Source organism: Colletotrichum aenigma (genome assembly GCF_013390185.1).
Source record: "Colletotrichum aenigma strain Cg56 chromosome Unknown KSG_Cg56_contig04, whole genome shotgun sequence".
Lineage (NCBI taxonomy): Eukaryota > Fungi > Ascomycota > Sordariomycetes > Glomerellales > Glomerellaceae > Colletotrichum > Colletotrichum aenigma.
Genome location: NW_023500910.1, coordinates 1,510,555 through 1,530,805, shown reverse-complemented (window position 1 = coordinate 1,530,805; position 20,251 = coordinate 1,510,555). Strand labels below are relative to the sequence as shown.

General features: G+C 55.7%; 7 protein-coding genes across 7 annotated transcripts; 4 read left to right on the top strand and 3 right to left on the bottom strand.

The window, feature by feature from the left end:
- Positions 1-1,089: 1,089 nt before the first annotated feature.
- On the top strand, positions 1,090-2,203 carry EPHX2-1-0 (Bifunctional epoxide hydrolase 2; the record flags this gene model as incomplete). Its single annotated transcript, XM_037321536.1, has 2 exons — positions 1,090-1,346; positions 1,405-2,203. The coding sequence occupies 2 exons, from the start codon at positions 1,090-1,092 to the stop codon at positions 2,201-2,203; spliced, it is 1,056 nt and encodes a 351-aa protein (XP_037178877.1).
- Positions 2,204-2,509: 306 nt separating this feature from the next.
- On the bottom strand, positions 2,510-3,361 carry CGCA056_v006284 (uncharacterized protein; the record flags this gene model as incomplete). Its single annotated transcript, XM_037321535.1, has 3 exons — positions 2,510-2,636; positions 2,758-2,906; positions 2,978-3,361. The coding sequence occupies 3 exons, from the start codon at positions 3,359-3,361 to the stop codon at positions 2,510-2,512; spliced, it is 660 nt and encodes a 219-aa protein (XP_037178878.1).
- A 2,512-nt stretch (positions 3,362-5,873) lies between these two features.
- MIMI_R526 (putative alpha/beta hydrolase R526) lies at positions 5,874-7,094 on the bottom strand (the record flags this gene model as incomplete). The annotated part of the gene is made up of 1 exon (XM_037321534.1): positions 5,874-7,094. One exon carries the CDS (start codon positions 7,092-7,094, stop codon positions 5,874-5,876), a length of 1,221 nt encoding a protein of 406 aa, XP_037178871.1.
- A 2,024-nt stretch (positions 7,095-9,118) lies between these two features.
- Positions 9,119-11,859, top strand: CGCA056_v006282 (Aspartate--tRNA ligase; the record flags this gene model as incomplete). The annotated part of the gene is made up of 2 exons (XM_037321533.1): positions 9,119-10,117; positions 10,171-11,859. 2 exons carry the CDS (start codon positions 9,119-9,121, stop codon positions 11,857-11,859), a joined length of 2,688 nt encoding a protein of 895 aa, XP_037178872.1.
- A 626-nt stretch (positions 11,860-12,485) lies between these two features.
- BOT5-2 (Acetyltransferase BOT5) lies at positions 12,486-14,229 on the bottom strand (the record flags this gene model as incomplete). Its single annotated transcript, XM_037321532.1, has 2 exons — positions 12,486-13,883; positions 13,987-14,229. The coding sequence occupies 2 exons, from the start codon at positions 14,227-14,229 to the stop codon at positions 12,486-12,488; spliced, it is 1,641 nt and encodes a 546-aa protein (XP_037178873.1).
- Positions 14,230-15,413: 1,184 nt separating this feature from the next.
- On the top strand, positions 15,414-17,239 carry feaB (Phenylacetaldehyde dehydrogenase; the record flags this gene model as incomplete). The annotated part of the gene is made up of 3 exons (XM_037321531.1): positions 15,414-15,475; positions 15,607-15,648; positions 15,790-17,239. 3 exons carry the CDS (start codon positions 15,414-15,416, stop codon positions 17,237-17,239), a joined length of 1,554 nt encoding a protein of 517 aa, XP_037178874.1.
- A 1,496-nt stretch (positions 17,240-18,735) lies between these two features.
- CGCA056_v006279 (putative gluconokinase) lies at positions 18,736-19,353 on the top strand (the record flags this gene model as incomplete). The annotated part of the gene is made up of 2 exons (XM_037321530.1): positions 18,736-18,852; positions 18,922-19,353. 2 exons carry the CDS (start codon positions 18,736-18,738, stop codon positions 19,351-19,353), a joined length of 549 nt encoding a protein of 182 aa, XP_037179973.1.
- Positions 19,354-20,251: the final 898 nt, after the last annotated feature.

Below are 20,251 nucleotides of genomic sequence, written 5' to 3'. Positions count from 1 at the left end.
CGGTCAACTTGATTTCAGTACAGCTTCCTTGATATTTCGGTACCTGTCTGGGTCGATACAATTGCTCAAGAAGGGCAGTCGAAACATCTGTCGAAGAGTTCTTCCTTATCTAGCGTTGAGTAGTGAAGATCGGGCTGCTATACTTCAGCTTCCAGACTCAGTGGGTTTCCATAACCAATACCAAAAACAAAATACACCGTCTTGGCCGTTTGGGTCGTAGAATGCTTCCAATGTGCCGCGGATGTTATTGAGGTTGTGCCGTTGCACTGCATGAACTAGTGGTTAATAGCCCCTCGGGACTTTGAACCTCGAACCTCGGCGTTGGCTCAGGTGTGTCTAAGGTGATATTGATCCTCGACATCCAGATGACAGAGGCATTGATTGAATCTTATCGCCGAGACGAATTTGATATCGCAACTTGTTCCACTGCACGCGAGGTGCGGTGCGTCAACACAATTCGCATCTCAACATTTCTCCGATTAATGTCTCTCCCGAGTTGCACGAGGCCAGCCATTTGACTAGGCCCCTTACAATTGAAGACCACGCTCGCCTTCTCAAGAAAGCATGAAAACAGTAAGCACATCTCCAATATTTCTCGTGTTTTTCATATCGCGCCCTACACGGTGTGCGAGAACGAGCTTGGATTGACGTCGTCTCGCCCGGCCCGAGTCAGACGCATCAAAACAACCCCTACCCCAAATCCACGCCGGTTGGAGGCCCCGCTACACCTAATTAACCTTGTCCCGGGCTGTCCTCGCTGCGTTGCCACTGTTCCTAGCTGTTTCTGGGTATTCCGAGGGAACATTTCGCCCATGTCACTCCACAAATAGCACCACAGAAAGGGGCATCATCTTGGCAATCTCAAAGAAAACGGCTTTTCTATCCACAATAGGTGCAACCGAGGCACGCCTTTTTTTCTGCTAAGCTTTATTACCCAATGCAAAATGGTGTCAGCCGAGGAACCTGAGTGGCCCGGTGGTGTTTGTATATAGTGGACGGGAACCCCTCGGCCGATATGGGATTGTTTTGATTACGCACGACACCGGCGTCACCACCAACTGCATTCACATTCTTTTTGAACTCGCCGTGATGTCTGTCGTAACTCTTAATGACCTTCGGGTCAAGTACAAGACCGCCACGCTGAACGGCGTCAAGTACAACTACATCCTCGCAGAGCCAGCTTCTGGCAATGTCGTCGACACGATTTTTCTCATCCACGGATGGCCTGATATGTCCTTAGGATGGCGCAACCAGATCCCTTACCTTCTTTCAAAGGGCCTTCGGGTTGTCGCTCCTGACATGATGGGCTACGGCGGTACGGATGCGCCGGAAGATGTTAGCTTCTAGTGAGTCGAGACTCGTAATATGCCATACTCTTGAAAGATGCTTACCGTTCCTGTCCAGCACCTTCAAGCGCGCCTCAGACGACATCGCCGCCCTCGCAAGCCACCTCGGCCTCTCCCGCATCATCCTCGGCGGCCACGACTGGGGCGGTGCCGTGGTCTACCGCGCCGCCCTCTGGCACCCCGAGCTGATCTCCGCCTTCTTCGTCATCAGCACGCCCTTCGCGGCCCCGCGCCTCACATACATCGACCAGGCCGTCGCCCTGCCCACGCTGCACTACCAGCAGCAGTTCCGCACCGACGCCGTCCAGGACTACATCGGCCTCCCCGAGGCCCAGAACGCCACCCGCGTGCGCCAGATCCTGACCACCATCTATGGCGTCCGACTTCCCGGCGGCGGGTCGGCCTTCAACTCGAGCGGCGCGGGGTTCACGTTCGAGCTGCTCGACGAGGTGACGGAGGACACGCCGCTGCTGACCGCGGAGGAGATGGACTACTACGTCGAAAACTACGTCAGCGACCCGTTCAATAGGACGCTTAACTGGTACCGCACCGGCGAGCTGAATTGGCAGGACGAGCTGGCGCTGGTGCCGGCCAACGCTTCGTATACGGCCAAGTACACGCAGCCTGCGCTGTATATCGGCGGATCGCTGGATACGGCGCTGCCTCCGGTGCTGTCGACTGGTATGGAGACCTACTTTAACAGCCTGTCGCGGGGTGAGGTGAACGGCACTCACTGGGTGATGTGGGAGAAGCCCGAGGATGTGAACTCGTATGTTGGAAACTGGCTCGCCAGCTCGGTTCTGGGCAATGTGACCATTGGCCTGAACCTGACCGCGGCGAGTGGTCTCCTTCACTAAAATGTCCCACTGTAGTACTGGAACCACCTAAGGGTTCTTAATAGTGTACAGATTCTAGCAATTATCACATGAATAATGAAAGTATTTCACACTCTTGTGAAAAAGATTTGTAGTATATATATATGCAGCGAAAGTAACGAGGGGATAACTGCGTCTATCATCATCAATCGCTATGTACGGCCCAATACGTCTTTCAACTTCCCCTGCCTACTCTTTGTAAGCAATTGCGTATTTTGCAAGCAGCCACATCGCCTACTTCATAACGCGATTGCCACAACTGAACAGTTCAAGTTCCATGGAATGCGATTACTCAGGCTTGCGGATCCAGACGAGGAGATCCCCGTTGCCGTACGCGAACTCAGAACCCTGGACAGTATTGTCCTTCAGAGTGCACGCGTCCATGATATAGCCAGCACCACGCGCGACATCATTGCTAAATCAGGGGCAAACAACGTCAGCATATCTCTCCTTCTTCAACCAAAATGCTAATCAACTCGGGCCAAAAAATAGGAATTCTTAGGGGTTTTGAGAGCGTAAGGGAGGAAGGATCCTACCAGGAAGAGGCCGCGGGAATGCTGCCCGAAGTGACGCCCGTGATCTGCGCGTTGCCGATGGTGCAGAAGTGGCTCTTCGCGTTGGAGACCACGCACGATGTACTGCCGAGGCCGGCGAGGTAGTTGATGCAAGAAACGGCGTCGGCGACCTATTATCAATTCAAAGAGTCAGTCATGTGGCCGCTTCAGTATTTTCAGAGGGCCCCGTGAAGAATCGTACCGAAGCCTGCGTGCCGGCGATGGTGTTGCACGTGGCACGCTTGCGAACGCGGCCATAGTCCCAGTCAGGGGTAGCTGCCTCAGGGACCTCGTCACGCTTGCCATAATCCCAGTCCGGGGTAGCTCCCTCAGTGGCATCGTCACGCTTGCGGGCGCGACCGTAGTCCCAGTCCAAGGCAGCCGCCTCGGAGGCGTTGACGGACTTATAGTACGCCTCGACAGCCTCCTCGGGCGTGAGGTTGTCGCCGTGTGGGTTGGCGATGACGCCGTCGACCCACTTGGCGAAGGAGAAGATCTCGGGGGCCGGAGTTGCGGCGGGTGCGGCGGCGGCGAGGGGGGCCACAGCGGCCAGGGTGGCGACGGCGCCGAGGACGAAGTTGACCATTGTGGAATTATAGATTAGAAGTAGGTCTGGTGGTTGTGGACTTGACTTGGCTGAGCTGCTGAGGACTGGAGTGAGGAAAGGAAGTGTGATGGAGGACGGTCTTGAGCTACTTTATATACGAGATGACCTCGTCGTGGAGGACTAAGGCTTCAATTTTCGCAACTGGATATTGTAAGCACTTGCCCACAAAACATTATCCCCGCAAGAGGTCAGCACCAAAGCGCCATGTTGAGCATAGCCCGCCCTGTGAGAGGATACACAGTTGATGAATCCGGTAGGAGCACTTCGCCCAGTAACACGATCGCAGTATAAACACCAAAGTTCCATACTCAACGTACCGTATCCATCTTCAAATCCTGTCCGCAGCAACTAGACCTCACCGCGGTGGCCGGGCGGCCGACCTCGCCCTTGTAAAGCAGCAAGCGGTCAACCGCAGTAAGACCTAGCGAAGTCGTGACGAACCTCCGAGCCAGATGACGGACCCCGCCAAACAAGGCTCACGATCATCTAAGGGAACTGCCTCAATCGTCTCCCCCCAGCCCCGTAAGGCTAGCAGGGTCCTGAGGCCCAGATCGTGCACGGTACGGAAGCACGATGCAGGTCTGACGCGGCATCGTGGATGACTGCGTTGCCGTTCCAGGGGTTCGCTGAGCCGCTTTCGCTAGTCACAAGCGAGAAATAAAGGCTTGAGCAAAAGGTCCAAAACGACTTGCTTCTTAGGGCCCAGCGCGAGCCAGTTGTTATATTGAAGAGCGGGACCGGGCCGAGAGCCAGTGGCAACGTTGGTGTATCGGTGCCGTCTTGTAAGTGTCAAGCCACCTCGGCAAAGTCCCGACTCAATGGAACCCCTAGTGTACGTTCCTCGGAGTCAGAAGAATACATTGATTAGCGGATCGGCCTGATTTCAAAGTACCATGTTGATCGTCCTCCAGGCAAATGCCTGGAGAGGCGTTCTGCCGCGGAATTCCATCACCTGTACAATACGCTGGACCTCTAAAAGCCTATCAAAAGTCCCATTCGGCAAAATCTAGACCAAGGCTAGATTCAACTCCTCCGCCAATCGAACCAAACAAGCATCCCATAGATGTGAGAGTGAATCGTGGATCCAGTGAGTACTTGTTCATGGCGAGCACTTTGGTGCACTAAAATACAGTACTATGGATCAAATAGTCAGGATGTGATCTGACCTGGGGCGCTAGCTCAACTCCATACCGTGGCGGCCGATCCCTGTAATTGACCCCACGATGAGATCGTGCTAAGGACCCTCTGCTCTTGAGAATGGAGGCCTAGTCTGGGGCGGCCGATCCTTGCTTCATATCGAAAGAGTTACTGACGTTCGGAGGTGCGCAACTACCTGTCGCTCGTCTTATTGCGCAAAAAAGGCATATAAGAACAAGCCCTTAGAGATGAAAGCCGAAGAAACAAGTACCAAAGACTCATTTGCCGCCTCCCCTCTCTCTTTATTTCTCTCGCACATCCCTTCAACTCAACCGTTGGAGTTAGAGAACTCCCAAAGTCATACTCACCACTGGCACCTGCCGGTGTTTCTAACCGTCTCAAATATTCGTGACATTTTCAAGATGCTCTCACCGCGGCCATGAGTCGGGGCGCCGAGGCCGAAGGTCAACATCCTCATAGTTCATATCATTGCGGTGCGGGAATTAAAGCAGGAGTTGGCATCTGTCCCCGATGGGAGAACCTGTGTGTACTTGACCTAGGTGATCATACATGCGTGCAGGACACGGAGGCAGAGTCTCCAAGTCGCCACTTTCGGAAGAACGAGCACCCGCAAGCTACACTCGCAGGCCTAATCTCCCCAACTACGGCAGCGGGCGAACGAAGATGCTGGCAATCCCCAGTTGATCACAGCAACTCGTAGACCCGCTCCAAAAGCCTACCTACACAGAGCAGCCGATGCTACTTGCAAGCCGATGAAGATGAAATAATTGCAAACAACCAACTGTATTAACGCACCAAGGCTTGCTGAAACCCAACAAAAGTACGTCGATAGAAAAGCACTGACCAGATGAACGTGACCTAGTCATCTGATCACCGACTTCAGACGAGTCCAATCGGGGTTGGTTCAACACGGGTACTGGCCCTCCCTTCTCGGGACCGAGAGCCCTCGGACGTCTCCTCCCTTTTCAGCAATATCTGTGCGCGGCGTAACCGACTCAACAATGGCATTATCGAGGATTGGTACTATGTATCAAACGCTCTGGTGTAGGTGCTGCATGTGGGTGGATGCAGGTGCTGTTATGCAGACGTGGTGTCTCGCAGGATTGCATGGGGAGCTGTGAGACATCACGCATGCCATGTTGAAAGGTCAAATGCGATTACTGCGTTGACCAGTCTGGGCATTCGTTGTTCACTGGCACGAGCTTTCAAAGTCTCGGTAGGTTGAATGATGTGTTACGCGGTATTGGATATCTGCCAAGTGAAAAGTAAGGACAAAACTGTATCTACCTAACTTACACACTCCATATTAATGAAGCCCATGGCTCCAATCATCTCATGTACTTTCTTCGCTGTCGTTAGTAATCTCTATCCTTGGTATCGTCCCATCGAATATTTCATCGCTTTCTAGAGCGCCTAAGCCAAGCCATCCTCTAAGGGCGTCAATGGCCTTGTGATACTCCACCATGACACTCTCTTTTGGTGTAAACGGTGGCGGCTTATCCCATGCATGCTTTTCTGTGTCGACCACGCGAGTGCTGATCCGGCCTCCACGGGTCTGAACCCTTTCAGCAAAATTCTGTCCCTCCAATAGCAGCATATCGTATTCGCACATGCATAAGTGGATGGGTGGGAGCCGGTCTATCATCTCGTCTGTCATCAGTCCCGGGGAAAGCCGCGGATCGTGGCGCTCAGACCTGGGCCGAGGAGGGTAGACATAGGATGCGTCAAAGAGATCGGTCATGCCCTTTGGCAGAGTCATGTCTGGCCTGCCACATGTCTCGCGCTTCATTGGCCTCGTGATTGTCCAATCGAGGAGCGGATAGAAGAGCACGATCCCGGAAATTTCGGGGACCGGGAATTTAAGCTCATAACCCCACCTCTCTGGCTCTTGCAGGAGGTTCCAACTGGCGAGGGCCAACGTGCCTCCGGCCGAGAAACCCGACACGAAGACCTTGGATTTGTCGAGGAGGAACTCATCTGCACGTGCAACGATCTGCAAGATGGAGTCGGCAGCATCCTCCACCGGGGTAGGGAAGGGATAGCCCGGAGCCAGGCGGTAGCTGACGGAGAAGACGACGGCGTTGAGTGCCGAAGCTACGGCGCCGGCCCATCGGGCGTCATCGGTTCCTTGTCCCAGGATGAAGCCTCCGCCATGAAAGTTGACGACGGCAGGGAAGTTCCCGGTGGGCTTGCCAGCCTTGGTGTGGGGAGGGAGGTAGACATCGACCCTGATCTTCTCTGGACCAGACCATTCTGACAGTGTCGAGTCTAGCCAGATGACCCTATTTGCAGCGGGAGGAACGGGAGCGGACAGGTTCTGCAGCCCGAAGGCAAAGGCGGCCCCGGAACGCAGGGCGACCGCGTTGGCGGTCAGGCGCCAACGAGCGATATTTTCCAGTGGGTTTTCATATTCGCCGTCGGGAGTGCCGGCTCTGCTAGTAGCTGCGCTATTGACCTTACTGTTGGCCTTGCTCCCGTTCTTGCTGCCGTTCTTGCTAGACTTGGACAGATTCGATATGTTGGAGACGGTGCGGGTGAGCCTGTTGGACCTCATTGGGAGTGCGGAATGCGCGGAAGCGATGCAGCTGCAGGTGACGGGTTGGTGGCCGGTGGGTGCTGAGAAATTCGGACTATCGGACGCAAATCAAAAGGACATTGTCGAACGACGGATGCGGTGAGGCCAATTGAGGCCGCTGTCGTCCGGGTGCGACGGAAACAGAGGACGATTGATGATGGATGGGAGGAGTGAGAAGGAGGGAAGATGGAGACGGGTTGACAAATCAAGAGCTCGATAGGAAGCTTTTGGTGGCACCCGGAGAGGTAAAAGGTCGGCGGGCTACTGGCGGCTCCGGGCTGGTGGTGGAGGTTGGGCGTCAGGTGTCGTTGACGTTGAAAGTTGGTTAGACTTCGCGGAGGTGCCCTGCGGCAGCCGGGACAGCCTTGGCAGATGAGATCGGGGTCTCTTATTCGAGTTGGAGGGGAGGATCAGCCTGGCGAGGTAGCCTGTTTGGGCGTTGAGGGTGTTGATGTCGGCACGTCGAGCCTTTAGTGTGCGGCACCAAAGCGTGTTGAATACGTCGTGGTATTGGATATTAGCTGCGGCTTGTCTAGAGACGAAAACCTGTCAGCCTGAGACGGGACGGTGGCTAGAGCAGTGTCGGGGTGTTGCAATGACAACAGCAGAGCGGTAGCAGGAAAACGGGGCGGCGGATGAGCTGGAAGAGCGACTGTCGACCTGGTTCGAGAATGTGACTCGATGGGAAGGTGGCAGACGTGGCTAGACAGCGACGGGGTTCGACGGGTGCCGGCGATCTGACGTCAGTAGAGGCTCACCAGGTGCAGCAGAGGGCAGGTGTGGGGCCGTACCTTCCGGGATGTGATCGGAGCTACCTGCGGGATGCAGATGTCGCGGTTTCCAGACGATGCCAGAAGACGGGAAGCAGCGGAGACGACCTTGCCTTCCACCACACTACCAGCAGACTGCCTTACCTTGAGTGTAAGGTGTAGGGCATAGGGATCTGCCCCGGAGCAAACGGTCCTCGACTGGCCGCTGCAATATGATATCAGCCAGTCATGAGCGTGGGTCTCGCCGTCCGTGACCTTCCCTTGCCCCTTCCACCTTCCCCGGCCCTTTGCTGGTTCCTCTCTTCCCGTGTCTCTGGCGGTACGTACCGCGGTGCACGTACCGTGCCCCACATCAAATGACGCTGCACTGACACCACATGGTCGCTGCGGCAGGAAGGCGAGGAAACTTCTCACCCAAAAAAAAAAAAAAAAAAAAGTGTGAGGAAGTCACGACGTGAGTTCGCTGTCTTGCCAGGGAAGGGACCACCGGGGGCCACCGCCCAGTGTTGTCCGATGCACCTGCGATCGATCCATTGCTCCTGCTCCTGCCTTTCTCCGTTGCTTTCGGCAAACTTTTTTCGACTCGTGCCTGCCCTGTCCGCAACGGCACAATAGAGGTAGAGGTAGGGCAGGTACTCCTTCCCGCAGGTACCGTGTACTTCGTCGCTGCCCTTGACGCCCTGACGTATCTTTACCACCCGAACGTCAGTCTGGAACATGCCCGCCCTGCTGTCCTGCCGTGTAAGCGTCTTGGTCGCCGCCTGGAACCAAGACTTGCGCGGTCTGAAGTCGCAGCTGCTTGATCATGGCCAAGTCACACGTACCTGATGCCCAATGTAAAGGGCTGAAGCTCTGGACGGGTATTGCAGGTAGCAACAGCGTTCCTCCCGGGCGGAAAGCCTTGTCCGCCGCGGACTCTGATGTGCGCCGAGTGCCCTCATCACGACTGATGTCGGTGTCCTTCTTGTCCATGCCACCCTTTTTATTTTTGTCATCCACCCTCCCCAGCTCCCGTCCCTTCTGCTTCTTGCTCATTCGTCCTCAAAGACCCGTGTGTCCAGACTGGTACCTGCAGTGATCTACCCATATATGCCCTCCCTCCCCTAAAACTTGTCTTGGCTTTTCTCACGACGTATTCTTCCTAATACCCGTTGCCGAGAAACCAACAGCATCTAGACCACCTCAAACCCGACATTCGCCAAGGGGCGGCGACAGTGACACACCAACATCAACATGATGGAATCAGAGACCCCAAGGGCACCGCCCTCGACGAACCCCCTGTCACGTATTGCGCACAGGTTGTCGATGAAAAGCAACTCGGATCAGTCCACTCCGTCCACCACCAAGACAACCGTATACGAGAAGCAGACCCCGAGGTCGAGTAAGACTAGTCAGTCGAGTGGTTCAAGCAAGTCTAGCTACGGCAGAAGCCCGACGAGGAGTGGTGAGCTGAAGAGGATGGAACGGGGCCAGAAGCAGGAGCGTCGTGAGCAGCTGGAGCGCGAGCTGGAAGAGCGCAGGAGGCGAGAATGCGAGGAGGCTCGCAAGATCGAAGACGACGAGACGAAAGCCCGCTACGGCGAGGGAAGCGAGGAAAACTACCCAACCGAACTCAACACCATCGCCGAGGTCGGCCAACTAAGTGTCGGTTCCAAAGTCACCTTCCGCGCCCGAATCCACACACAGCGCAACATCTCCAAGCACCTCGACTTTATTCTGTTCCGCGACCAGACCGACACCATCCAGGGCGTGCTGCATGACGTGACGCCAAACATGGTGAAGTGGGTGCAACGGCTGCACCCCGAGTCCATCGTCCAGGTTTCCGGTTCTCTGAAGAAACCTGTCGAGGATGTCAAGTCTGCGTATCACCACGATGTTGAGGTCGACATCTACTCCATCCACCTACTCAATCCCGCACAGGCGCCTCCTTTCAGCAACTACCAACCCCCCGAGAGCATGAACAACAGGCTCAACAACCGCGTTCTCGACCTGCGACATCCCTCCAACCAAGCCCTCTTCCGTGTCCGTGCTATGATTACCCGCAAGTTCCGCGAAACGCTCGACAACAATGGCTTCATCGAGATCCAAACACCAAAGCTGCAGCCAGCTGCGACAGAAAGCGGCGCTGAAGTTTTCAAGCTCAACTACTTTGGCCGTCGCGCCTTCTTAGCCCAGAGCCCGCAATTGGCCAAGCAGATGGCTATTTCAGCCGACTTTGGCAAGGTCTACGAGGTATGCCTCACATTGAATGACGCCTTGGGATGAACCATTACTGACACCCGCAGGTTGGCCCTGTCTTCCGTGCCGAGAACTCCAACACCCATCGCCACCTGACAGAGTACACCGGTCTCGACATCGAGATGAAGATTCACAAGCATTACCACGAGCTTCTGAAGGTTATCGACCAGGTTCTCAAGAACGTCTTTACGGCAGTGCACGCCATGCCTGAGCTCAAGATTATCCGGGACAGGTGGCCAAGTGAAGATCTCGTCTGGCTCGAGGAGACTCCCATCATCCCCTTCCCCGAAGGTCTGCAGATGCTGCGCGATGACGGCCGAGACGTCGCCGATGAAGACCTTTCAACTCGAGACGAGATCAGACTCGGAGAGCTAGTGAAGGAAAAGTACAAAACCGACTATTACATTCTCGACAAATTTCCCGCCAATGCCCGTCCATTCTACACTCACAAAGCCGAGGACCCCTTCTGGACAAACTCTTTCGACATCTTCGTCCGCGGCCAGGAAATCTGCACAGGCGGTCAACGCATCAATAACCCGAAGGAACTGCGAAAGAGCATGGCCGAGAATGGAATTTCGGAAGACGAAATGTCGGAATACCTTGAGGCATTCGACCTGGGCGCTCCCCAACACGGTGGCGCAGGTCTTGGTCTCGACCGCATCGTTTTCCTCCTTCTTAACTTGGGCGATATCCGATACGGCTCACTCTTCTACCGCGATCCTAAGTCCCTACCTCAACGCTCCTTCAACCTCCCCCACCCCAACGCAGACACCACCAAAATCTGGGCGGGCAGAGAAATGCCAGCTCTCGAAGAACTCATCGCCAACTACGGCGACGCCACCAACACATCCTGGTTGGACGAGCGCTTTGAGCTGTGGCGCCATAGCAGCGGTGCGGCTGTCGGCTACGTCAAGCAAGGCAAGTTTGCCATGATCACTGGCGATCCTCTTTGCGACCGCGGTCAGTACGAGGAAGTTATTCCCGCCTTCGTCGAGTTCGTCACGAAGGAGCTTAAGCTCACTCCTGTGTGGATGCTTGTCTCCAACAAAGTCCAAGAAATTCTCGGTCGGCGCATCGGCTGGCGCACCATGTCCTGTACCGAAGAGCAACGTGCCGATGCCGACCAGCACACCGCCCCGGATAACCGCCTAGCTCGTCGCGTCAAGCGCGAGGGTATCAAGATCCACGAGGTGAAGCCCAACGAAGATTTTATCAGCCGCGCAGACAAGTCCATCGCCGCCTGGAAGGAGAAGCGCAAGGAGAAGAAGAAGCAGGTCCATATGACGGAGATCCGTCCATGGATTGACCAGGCACACCGTCGCTACTTCTCTGCTGAAAAGGACGGCGAGGTTCTGTGCATGGTCGTCCTCGCGCAGCTCGCGCCGCGGTACGGCTGGCAGGTGAAGTGGGCCCTTGACTTCCCCAACGCCCCTCACGGCACCATTGAAGTTCTCATCGAGTACGCCCTCTCGTGCATCTCGGGCCCCGTCACCTTTGGTGCCGGCGTCAGCGAGCGCTTCGTCCCAGGGCAACACTTGCACGGCGCCCGGGCTAAGTTCCTCAGCAAGACGTACGCGGCCATCGTCAAGAGTCTCGGTCTTGGCAGGAAATCCGAATTCAGAGACAAATTTGGCGTCCTCGGCGAGCAGGTGTACATCTGCTACCCACGCCGCGGCGTCACGCTGTTTGATTTGAAGGAGATTGTCAACTTCTTCATGGACCAGGACGACTCATGAACATGATGATGTCCGCATGCGATTGTGACCAAGACGTAAGGTGGGTCTGGGATGGAGTTTTTTGGTTTCTTTTCTTCGCGAATGGGGGCTTCTTGCAATTCTTCATACCACCACGCTCACGCATGTACGACATTAGCGATATCTTCATCTGTAGCCCTTTTTTCCATCCTTCGATTATTTGATACCAGCGTAGAACGCAATCTTCTTGGTCACTCATATTGAATCTCGGAATAAACTCAAGTCTCTACTTAGTACTGCCACGTCTCGGTCCATATCTCGCGTGAAAAAGTTAACTTGTGCGTGTAATTAACCCGTTGTTCGAATAACTACCAGTCTCACCTCCCTGCATCCACTAGTCGTCATCATCATGAGTCTAACCGATTCAACAAAAGCCACTGAGATATCCCGTATTCATCAACCACCCAAAGGTACTATCGGTGATAACCTAACTGTGAAGCAGAACAAAACTCCTAGCAGTGCATATGAAGGGAGTGACATGTATTGAGGGAGGGATTTAGGCGTAATAATAATAAGGAAGGTGACCAATACATCAAGCCGTGTCTCCGCTTGAAACCTCCATGCGAAAGACAGCTCGTTTTCTACAAACGCCGGTAGTTGACATTGCTCTACTTGGACGAGGTCGCGATGTACTTCTCGAGATGCTCCCAGCACTCGGGGTGGCCCAGCGCGCTGACCCACACATTACCCGACAAGTCCTTGCCGAGGATGGTGAACACGTTCCTGCTGAGCACGCTGCGGGTGCGCGCGAGGGAGTGGTGGTACGACAGCTTCCCCGGAGGCGGCTTCTTCGCGGCGAGCTCGGATGAGACCTCAGTGGCGGTCGCTTCCGCAGCGGCCTTTTCCGGGTCTTGCGGTGTGGTGGCGGTGATCTCGCCGTCCGCGGAGGTGGCAGAGTGTCTGTTGGCAGCAGCAGCGGCGGCAGGGTCAACGCGGGGAACAACGGCGGGCGCAAAGTCGATGCACTCGAAGAACTTGCACCGGCTCCAGTTGGTAAAGATGATGAGCATAGAGTCCGGCTTGCCGTAGACGGGCTGGTCGCCGCAGCGGCCTGCCTCGCGAAGGCGACGCATGAAAGCCATGATCTGGGAGGGGGTGGTCTGGGTTTGGATGTCGTAGCGGAAGCACTTTGCGACGTAGCCGAGCGGAGCCTTGACAACTTCGGCCGACGACAGGATGGTCCAGGTGCCAAGGGCGAAGTTTTGGACGTAGTGCTTTCCTGGGGCGAAGACAGACTTGAGGCGACCGGTGATGTCGACGGCGTTGAGAACGGTAACAGAGCGCTTGCCGCCGCGGGCGGTGCAGACCATACGGGTCCACCACGCGGTGAGCACGTCACCCTCGGAGACGAAGGGGGCTTCTTCTTCTGCGCCGAGAGCTCCCTTTTCGTCCATCGCGTGCAGGTCGGCCATGGCGCGGGCGCGAAGGTCTGAGACGAATTTTGGGGGAAGACAGAGGACCTTTGACTCGATTTCTGGACGGCGCCACATGTCCCAGAGGAAGCGGATGTTGAAGCGTAGATGGCGGAGACCTTTGAGCTGGCGGGGGTCCAGGAGGAAGGGTTCCTTGTCCGGGTCAGATTGGACGCCGACGTCCTCAAGAATGTCTTCACGGGCACCGCAGAGGGCAGGGACTTCGGCTTCGCGGCCGGCCATGACGAGGGACCAATTTGTAACGAGAGATTGCATGCCGGCGGCGCCAAAGAGAACGTGTGAAAAGAGAAGGCCGACGACGGTTGCGTCTGTGAAGGAGATGACGTGCAGGTGGATCTGGGGTTCATCGGAGGTGAGGAGATCTTCGAGGGTCATGGGCGCGCCGGGGCGGGCACCGAGAGTGTAGAAGTTTACCACGCCGGGTTGTATTGAGGGGACTGAGGTTGACTTGGGGAGGTGCTTTGCGTTAGGGTGGTCTGCGATGGGAAAGTCGTGAACATCGTGGGAGAAGCGGATGGCAGGTCGTTCCGGGGTGAAGCATTCAGGTACGTGAAGTTCGAGCTTGTCGTCGGGCTAGAAGAGCTATGTTAGCCTTTGTGTGTCTTTTGGGTTAAGTCGAGGCGAGGGTATCGTGTAACTGGGTGTGCGGGGGAGCAAGGGGTAGAGGGGAGCTTACGCTGAGCCTCATGCGACCGCCCAACTTCTTCCAGTCTCCGATTTCAAGTAACCGCGACAACGAGCTCTGGAGCTTGTCGGCGTCGAGGACATCGTCGAAACGAAGGGTCCAGTTCAGTAGCATGCCACGGAATGGCTTCGTGTCGTCAAAGAAATGGACGGGGTAGACATCGTCGGTGAGGACCTTTGGCGGTTGAACCACCTTTGGCTTGCTGCGCTTGAAGATGGTGCGTAGGACCTCCATGTTTGCCTTTTTCTTGTGGAAGTCGTCGAGAAAAGAGAGAAATGAAACGAAGGATCCGCGGTAGATCTCGCTGGATTGGCTACCCAGGTGCTCTAGCTCTGAAAAGCGACAGGTTTTCCGGCCGCAGGCCGTTGACCGCGAAAGGAGGATTAGAGAGAGCAAAGAGACGGGAATCAATCCGGCCGTCAGGTATCGTTGTAAAGCAAACCACACAAACAGGAAAAGAAAGAGAGAGAAGGGCAAATGTCAAATTTGGCTGGCTCCTTTCCCTAAAAGCCCGTTCATTGTGTCGTCTCCGGACCGTCGTTCGGATGGCCAGCTTATATTCCTCCCAGCTCATTCATGCTCGAGATGGCATCCGGTGATGGCATGGGAGAAATCCGGCCCAGGTCCATGGCAGCTAGGCAGAGCGGTCGACATTGACAGTATGCAGGGCCAGCAGCAACTACTGCTGTCACGGAGGTTTCCTGTAGGTTTGAAGCACGAAGCACGGTCTGATACTTCATACCGCATGCCTCCCGTTCGAAAATGGTTCATTGCGCCTGCTGGCTGCAGCACCGAGAAACAACCTTTGTCGAGCAAAGCATGTGCGTTTGGGTACCAAGACCAACCATAAACCACCAAGAACAGCCGAGCGAGGAGGGCGTGCCCCCTTGAAGTATAAGTTGTATTGGCCTGCAGCTAGTCGCGCCAACTGATGCGAGCTGTGATGTATTCCCCATCCGTTCTCGAGCTGGCAGTGTCTCTTTTGCTTCTAGCCTTCGTCTTTTTTGACGGCGAAGCTGGCTGTGGTCTTGCAGCGGGCGAGCGATTGAAGGGGGCCCAGCATCATCCCCTGTCTGTGGTCGTGTTACGAGATTGGTTGACAAACAAGCCCAATGACCGGGATGGACTGGCGAGCTGTTATCGGCGACGCTGCGGGAGGGGACCGACACCTACCTAGACAGGAGATTGGCGGGGAAGGAGACTGAAGCCACCAACACGGAGCCGGCCGAGAGGGGGAGGGGGAGCTAATCGCATGTATCCCGCGTTGAGCCCCGCATGAAGAGATAATGGGTCCTTTTGAACTCTCACCTCCCCGATTAAAGCAAAGCGGTCTCGAAGAAACATTCTCTTCTTTCGTTGGACAGGACTCCACGGACGAAAAAAACCTTCGAGACTGACAGGACAGCTGAGAAGACAGGATGACAGCCCAGGCGTTCAACCTCTGGGTGGGAGGCCAGGAGAAGCCGGGCCATGCAGAGCAGTTCGTGACGTCCCTTTCTTCTCTTCTGCGAGTTGACCCCGCGCGCGCATAATATCTGCATGGCCATCTGTGCTCGTGCTTCATGCTCGTGGCTCAAGCTCAATGGCTCGCGGCTGACACGGTGCCAACAGGATACCAGTCGAAGACCCTGCGACGGGCGAAATTTTTGCAAGGTAAGGCTTGCATCTGTTGGGTCACTGGAGTGCACTCAGTCCCCTCTGCCCCAATCCTTCTCCGTGCTGTCATGCCCGTCACAACTGTCAAGCTTACTGAGCACTTCTTGTCCTTGTTTCTAACCATCCGACGACTCGCAGCTGTCACGCCGCATCCGCTGAAGATGTCGACGAGGCCATTCGCGTCGCGCACAACACGTTCAAGGCCGGGACCTGGTCCAAGGCCCCCCGCCACGTCCGGGCCGAGGTCCTCGACAAGACGGCGGAGCTCCTCACGGCGGAACTCCCTTCGCTGATCCCCCTCGAAGTGCAACAGACCGGACGCGCGATACGCGAGATGCGCGCGCAGGTGCCCACGCTCGTCAAGTGGTTCAAGTATTATGCTGCGCTGCTGCGCACCGAAGAGCGTGCGGTGCTCCCGACCGTAGGAAAGCTGCACAACTGGATTGATCGCGTGCCCCTTGGCGTCGTTGTGCAGATCACCCCCTTCAACCACCCGCTGCTCATCGCTGTCAAGAAAATCGCGCCGGCACTTGCCGCGGGAAACAGTGTCATTGTGAAGCCCAGCGAATTGACGCCTCTCACCACGCTGCTGCTTGGCAAGATCCTGAAGCAGGCGGGCGTGCCTGAAGGTGCGTTCAGCGTGCTGCCCGGCTACGGCGCAACGACGGGCAAGGCGCTCGTTGAGCATCCCCTCGTCCGCAAGGTGGACGTCACAGGCGGGACGGTGGCAGGCAGAGCCATCGGGTCAATCGTGGGCGGCAATCTGGCGCGGTACACGGCAGAGTTGGGAGGAAAGGCGCCGTTGGTTGTGTTTGAGCAAGCCGACATCGACGTCGCAGTCAACGGCATCGCCTTTGGATCGTTCATCGCCAGCGGACAGACGTGCGTCGCAAGCACGAGAATCCTCGTGGAGGAGAAGACCCTGCAGACGCTGGTCTCGAAGCTCAAAACGAAGACGGAGTCCATCACGCGACGCATGGGATCCCCGAGCAACCCAGAATCCATGATGGGACCGCTCATCTCGGCGAAGCAGCTGAAGAACGTGGAGGCGCTTGTGGACGATGCGCTTGCGACGGAGGGCGACGCGTTGGTTGGGGGTCGTCGCATGTCTGGCACGAGCGGACTCGACGGGACTGATTTCTCAAAGGGGTACTTTTACGAGCCGACGGTGCTGGTGTCCAAGTCCGGGGGCGACATCCTCAGGACGCGCATCTGGCGGGAGGAGGCGTTTGGGCCGGTGATTGTGGTGGCGGCATTCAAGACGGAGGAGGAGGCCATCGCGCTGGCAAACGACAGCGAATTCGGACTAGGAGCGGGCATCTGGACGCGGGACGTGGCGCAGGCGTTTCGAGTGTCGGAGCAGATTGACGCGGGCATCGTGTGGGTGAACACGCACCATCGAAACGATCCTAGCAGTCCGTGGGGTGGCGCGAAGAGCGCGAGCGGCGTTGGCAGCGAGAACGGCATCGATGCGTACCAGGCATACACGACGACCAAGAGCACCATCATCAGCTTTGCGAGCTCCGAAGAGGCGTTGGCGACGGATGACTGGTTCCGAGAGGGTGCTGGCGACGTGCGGTACGGATAGAAAGAATGGCCATTGTGTTGAAGTGAGAAAATAGCGAGATATCCGGCCAATACGAGGGAGCCATCTGCGAGGTAGCAGAGAAAAAAGTGACAGAACGACGACGACAGGTTGGATGAGATGATTGATGTGTGTGGTTTGATGTTCGGGGATGAAGAATGGGCAGCAGCGCTGTTTCGATCAGGGGGAAAGACCTCCTCAGTGCGTGCTTGCCGCATGTACCTAACCAGCCAACTAAGAAGGAGCACTGTGGCTGACATGCTTCTGCCGTACAGCGTGCATCGTGGGCGGTCCTTCCTGCTACATATATCTCGGGCCGCAGATGCCAAAAGAACAACGTCAGAACGGCCCAGGACTCCGGACTTGGGTGCAGATTCGAAACTTCAAAAAGCAGGAGGCATCCGCATGATAATTACACCTGATGAATAGCGGATTCTCCTGGTTAGTCAAAAAAACAAAAGAAAGGTCCATCCAGGATTCGAACCTGGGCTTACGGAAAATCTGGGTGTGAATCAGAATCCGACGTCCTAACCAACTAGACTAATAGACCGATGCCTATTGGTTGTTGAGAGAAACAGCGGGGAGTAGTGCTAAAACCAAAGCCTGCCTTGCCCAGCCCTCGAGAGACACTTCATCCATCGAAGGCAGGCAACTTTTTGATCAGTCACTTGCTGTGCCTGACGGATGCCAAAATGCCGTTGTTCAAATGATCGCATCGGGTGACATCAGATGCGGCATTCTCTGCTGCCGAAATTCAGCCAAATGACGACAATGTCGTGCTGATAATTCCCTTGGATGCCGCTACCCGTGCCGTTACCCACGGGCGGAAAACGGGAGGAAAACGGACATGCATATTCGTATCCATCGATTGGACCAAATCCCTGACTCTCGCAACATTGAACATTGGCAAGCTTTTCAGTGCATGCATCGCAAACAACCTCATTTGAGAGTTCCTGCTGTTCCGGAAGTTGTCTGATCCCTTCTCCTCCATCCAGAACGAGACATGCGGGTACGAAAGGGGCAACATGCTCCCTGTCTCACTCACACACACGCAAGCCACACGAACCAGCGTTCGCCTCAACAGACAGACCTGCCACAGTCGGGGCCGCATGACATCATCCGAACGCCATCGGCAAGCAAAACCCAGGTGGGAACGAACGAACACCACGATAGGCGGCCAAACATCAGACCAACCGGAAGGAATGGAAAGTCTGGAGGAGCCTCCTGTTCCTGTTCGTGTTCCTGGCCACTGCGAACCATCAGCCTGTGCCCTCGTTTCCGTTGTCCATCACCTCGCTTCTCGACTATTGCCTTATTGAGAGCGCCACCTCGTTCAAACGCATTGGCGGACAACGTTAAAGCAACCTCCCCCATCTCGCCTGAACATCTCCGGTCCGAGAACACCGATGAGACCGCTTTGAATCGGCCATCCCGTTGACGAACATCCGCCAAGCCTTTCCATTTGAAGCGAATATTGAATGAATCAGGCCCGCACAAAAATGTCGCGCCCGAAAGAACACATCATCTTCCTGACGGGACCGACGGGGACCGGCAAGACGACGATAGCAAAGCACATCACCGACGCCCTGGACATGACCTTCATCGAAGGCGACGATGTCCGTGCCCCCATTCTTCCTGAAAACATACCTAGGTAACACACTGACACCCGCGGAAAACGATTACAGTACCACCCGAAAGAAAACGTGGAAAAGATGCACAGGGGCGAGCCGCTCACCGACTCGGACCGCTGGGGCTGGCTCGACACGCTGCGCGACGAGGCCCTCAAGGAGCTGGAGACCGACGGGCTGCGCGGCGTCGTGGTGACCTGCTCCGCGCTGAAGCGGGGTTACCGCGACGAGCTGCGCGGCGCGTCGCACCCGGAGAAGGACATCTTTGTCAACTTTGTGACGCTGCACGCGCCCGAGGATGTGCTGTTCGAGAGGGTCAAGAACAGGCATGGGCACTTTGCCGGCGCGAACCTCGTGCATAGCCAGTTCCAAAGCCTAGACCCGCCCCAGGACGACGAGGAGGATGTTGTCGGGGTTGATGTGCAGCCGCCCGTGGAGGTGGTGAAGGAGGATGCGTTGAAGAAGGTGAAGGCGTTGATTAATAGGTGAGAGGTATACCTATCTTCGGCCCGTGGTGTAGATGGTTGAACACCTTGTTGTGTGACTTTCGGCGTTAGACGAGATGCGGTGTGGAGGTTGATGAGATGAGACGATGTCTTTGGGTCACTCGGCCGAACCCCGGATAGACGGCTATGTTTAATGCCCAACATACAGCCAAGCATAGTACTTCTCTAGATCTGATGGATCATTTCAGCTGTTCGTTCGATTGAAGGGAAGAAGCAATAATTTGTAGGGTTATGGGTGGGATTGATAACAGCATCGTGAGAGGCTGAACCACTGCCTTGAAGAAGATCACCCACCATGGGCGCGGACATCTCGCCGTCTTGACTCCCAAGTCAATAAAAGCAAGCTAACTATCAATTATATGCCACAAGACTCATCCTTCACAGGGTCCGTCACCTCAGCTCAACCCGCTTCTGCATCCGCCTCTGCACGCCAACTCAACAACCCCAGCTCCAGCTCACAGGTTGCATCGGGATCGTCAAACCCCAATTGTCAGCGTCGCACGACATCGGGAAACCAAACGTATTCGGCAATAGTCCAGTAGTGACAGTTGCCAAAATGTTGGAGAAGCCAGGGAACTTTACGGAGGGGTAACATGCTTTTCCGGGGATATTAAGTCTGCCCGCCATTAACCTCCAAGTCTGTTGGAACTTTGGAAATGCCGAATAATTGACCGCCGATCCGTGATACTAAAACCTTAGCCGCAGCGGACCATGTGGATTTGGTTCACCCAATACGAGAGACACATGTCGATAGTTCATTCTGTAGGGAGAAAAGCAATTCTCAGCCTTAGAATGAGGAGAAGCGCCGAGGATGGTATTTAAGGCAATATTTGTTCATCTGATGCTTACACCTGCCGCTCAAACCCAAAGCACCCATCGTG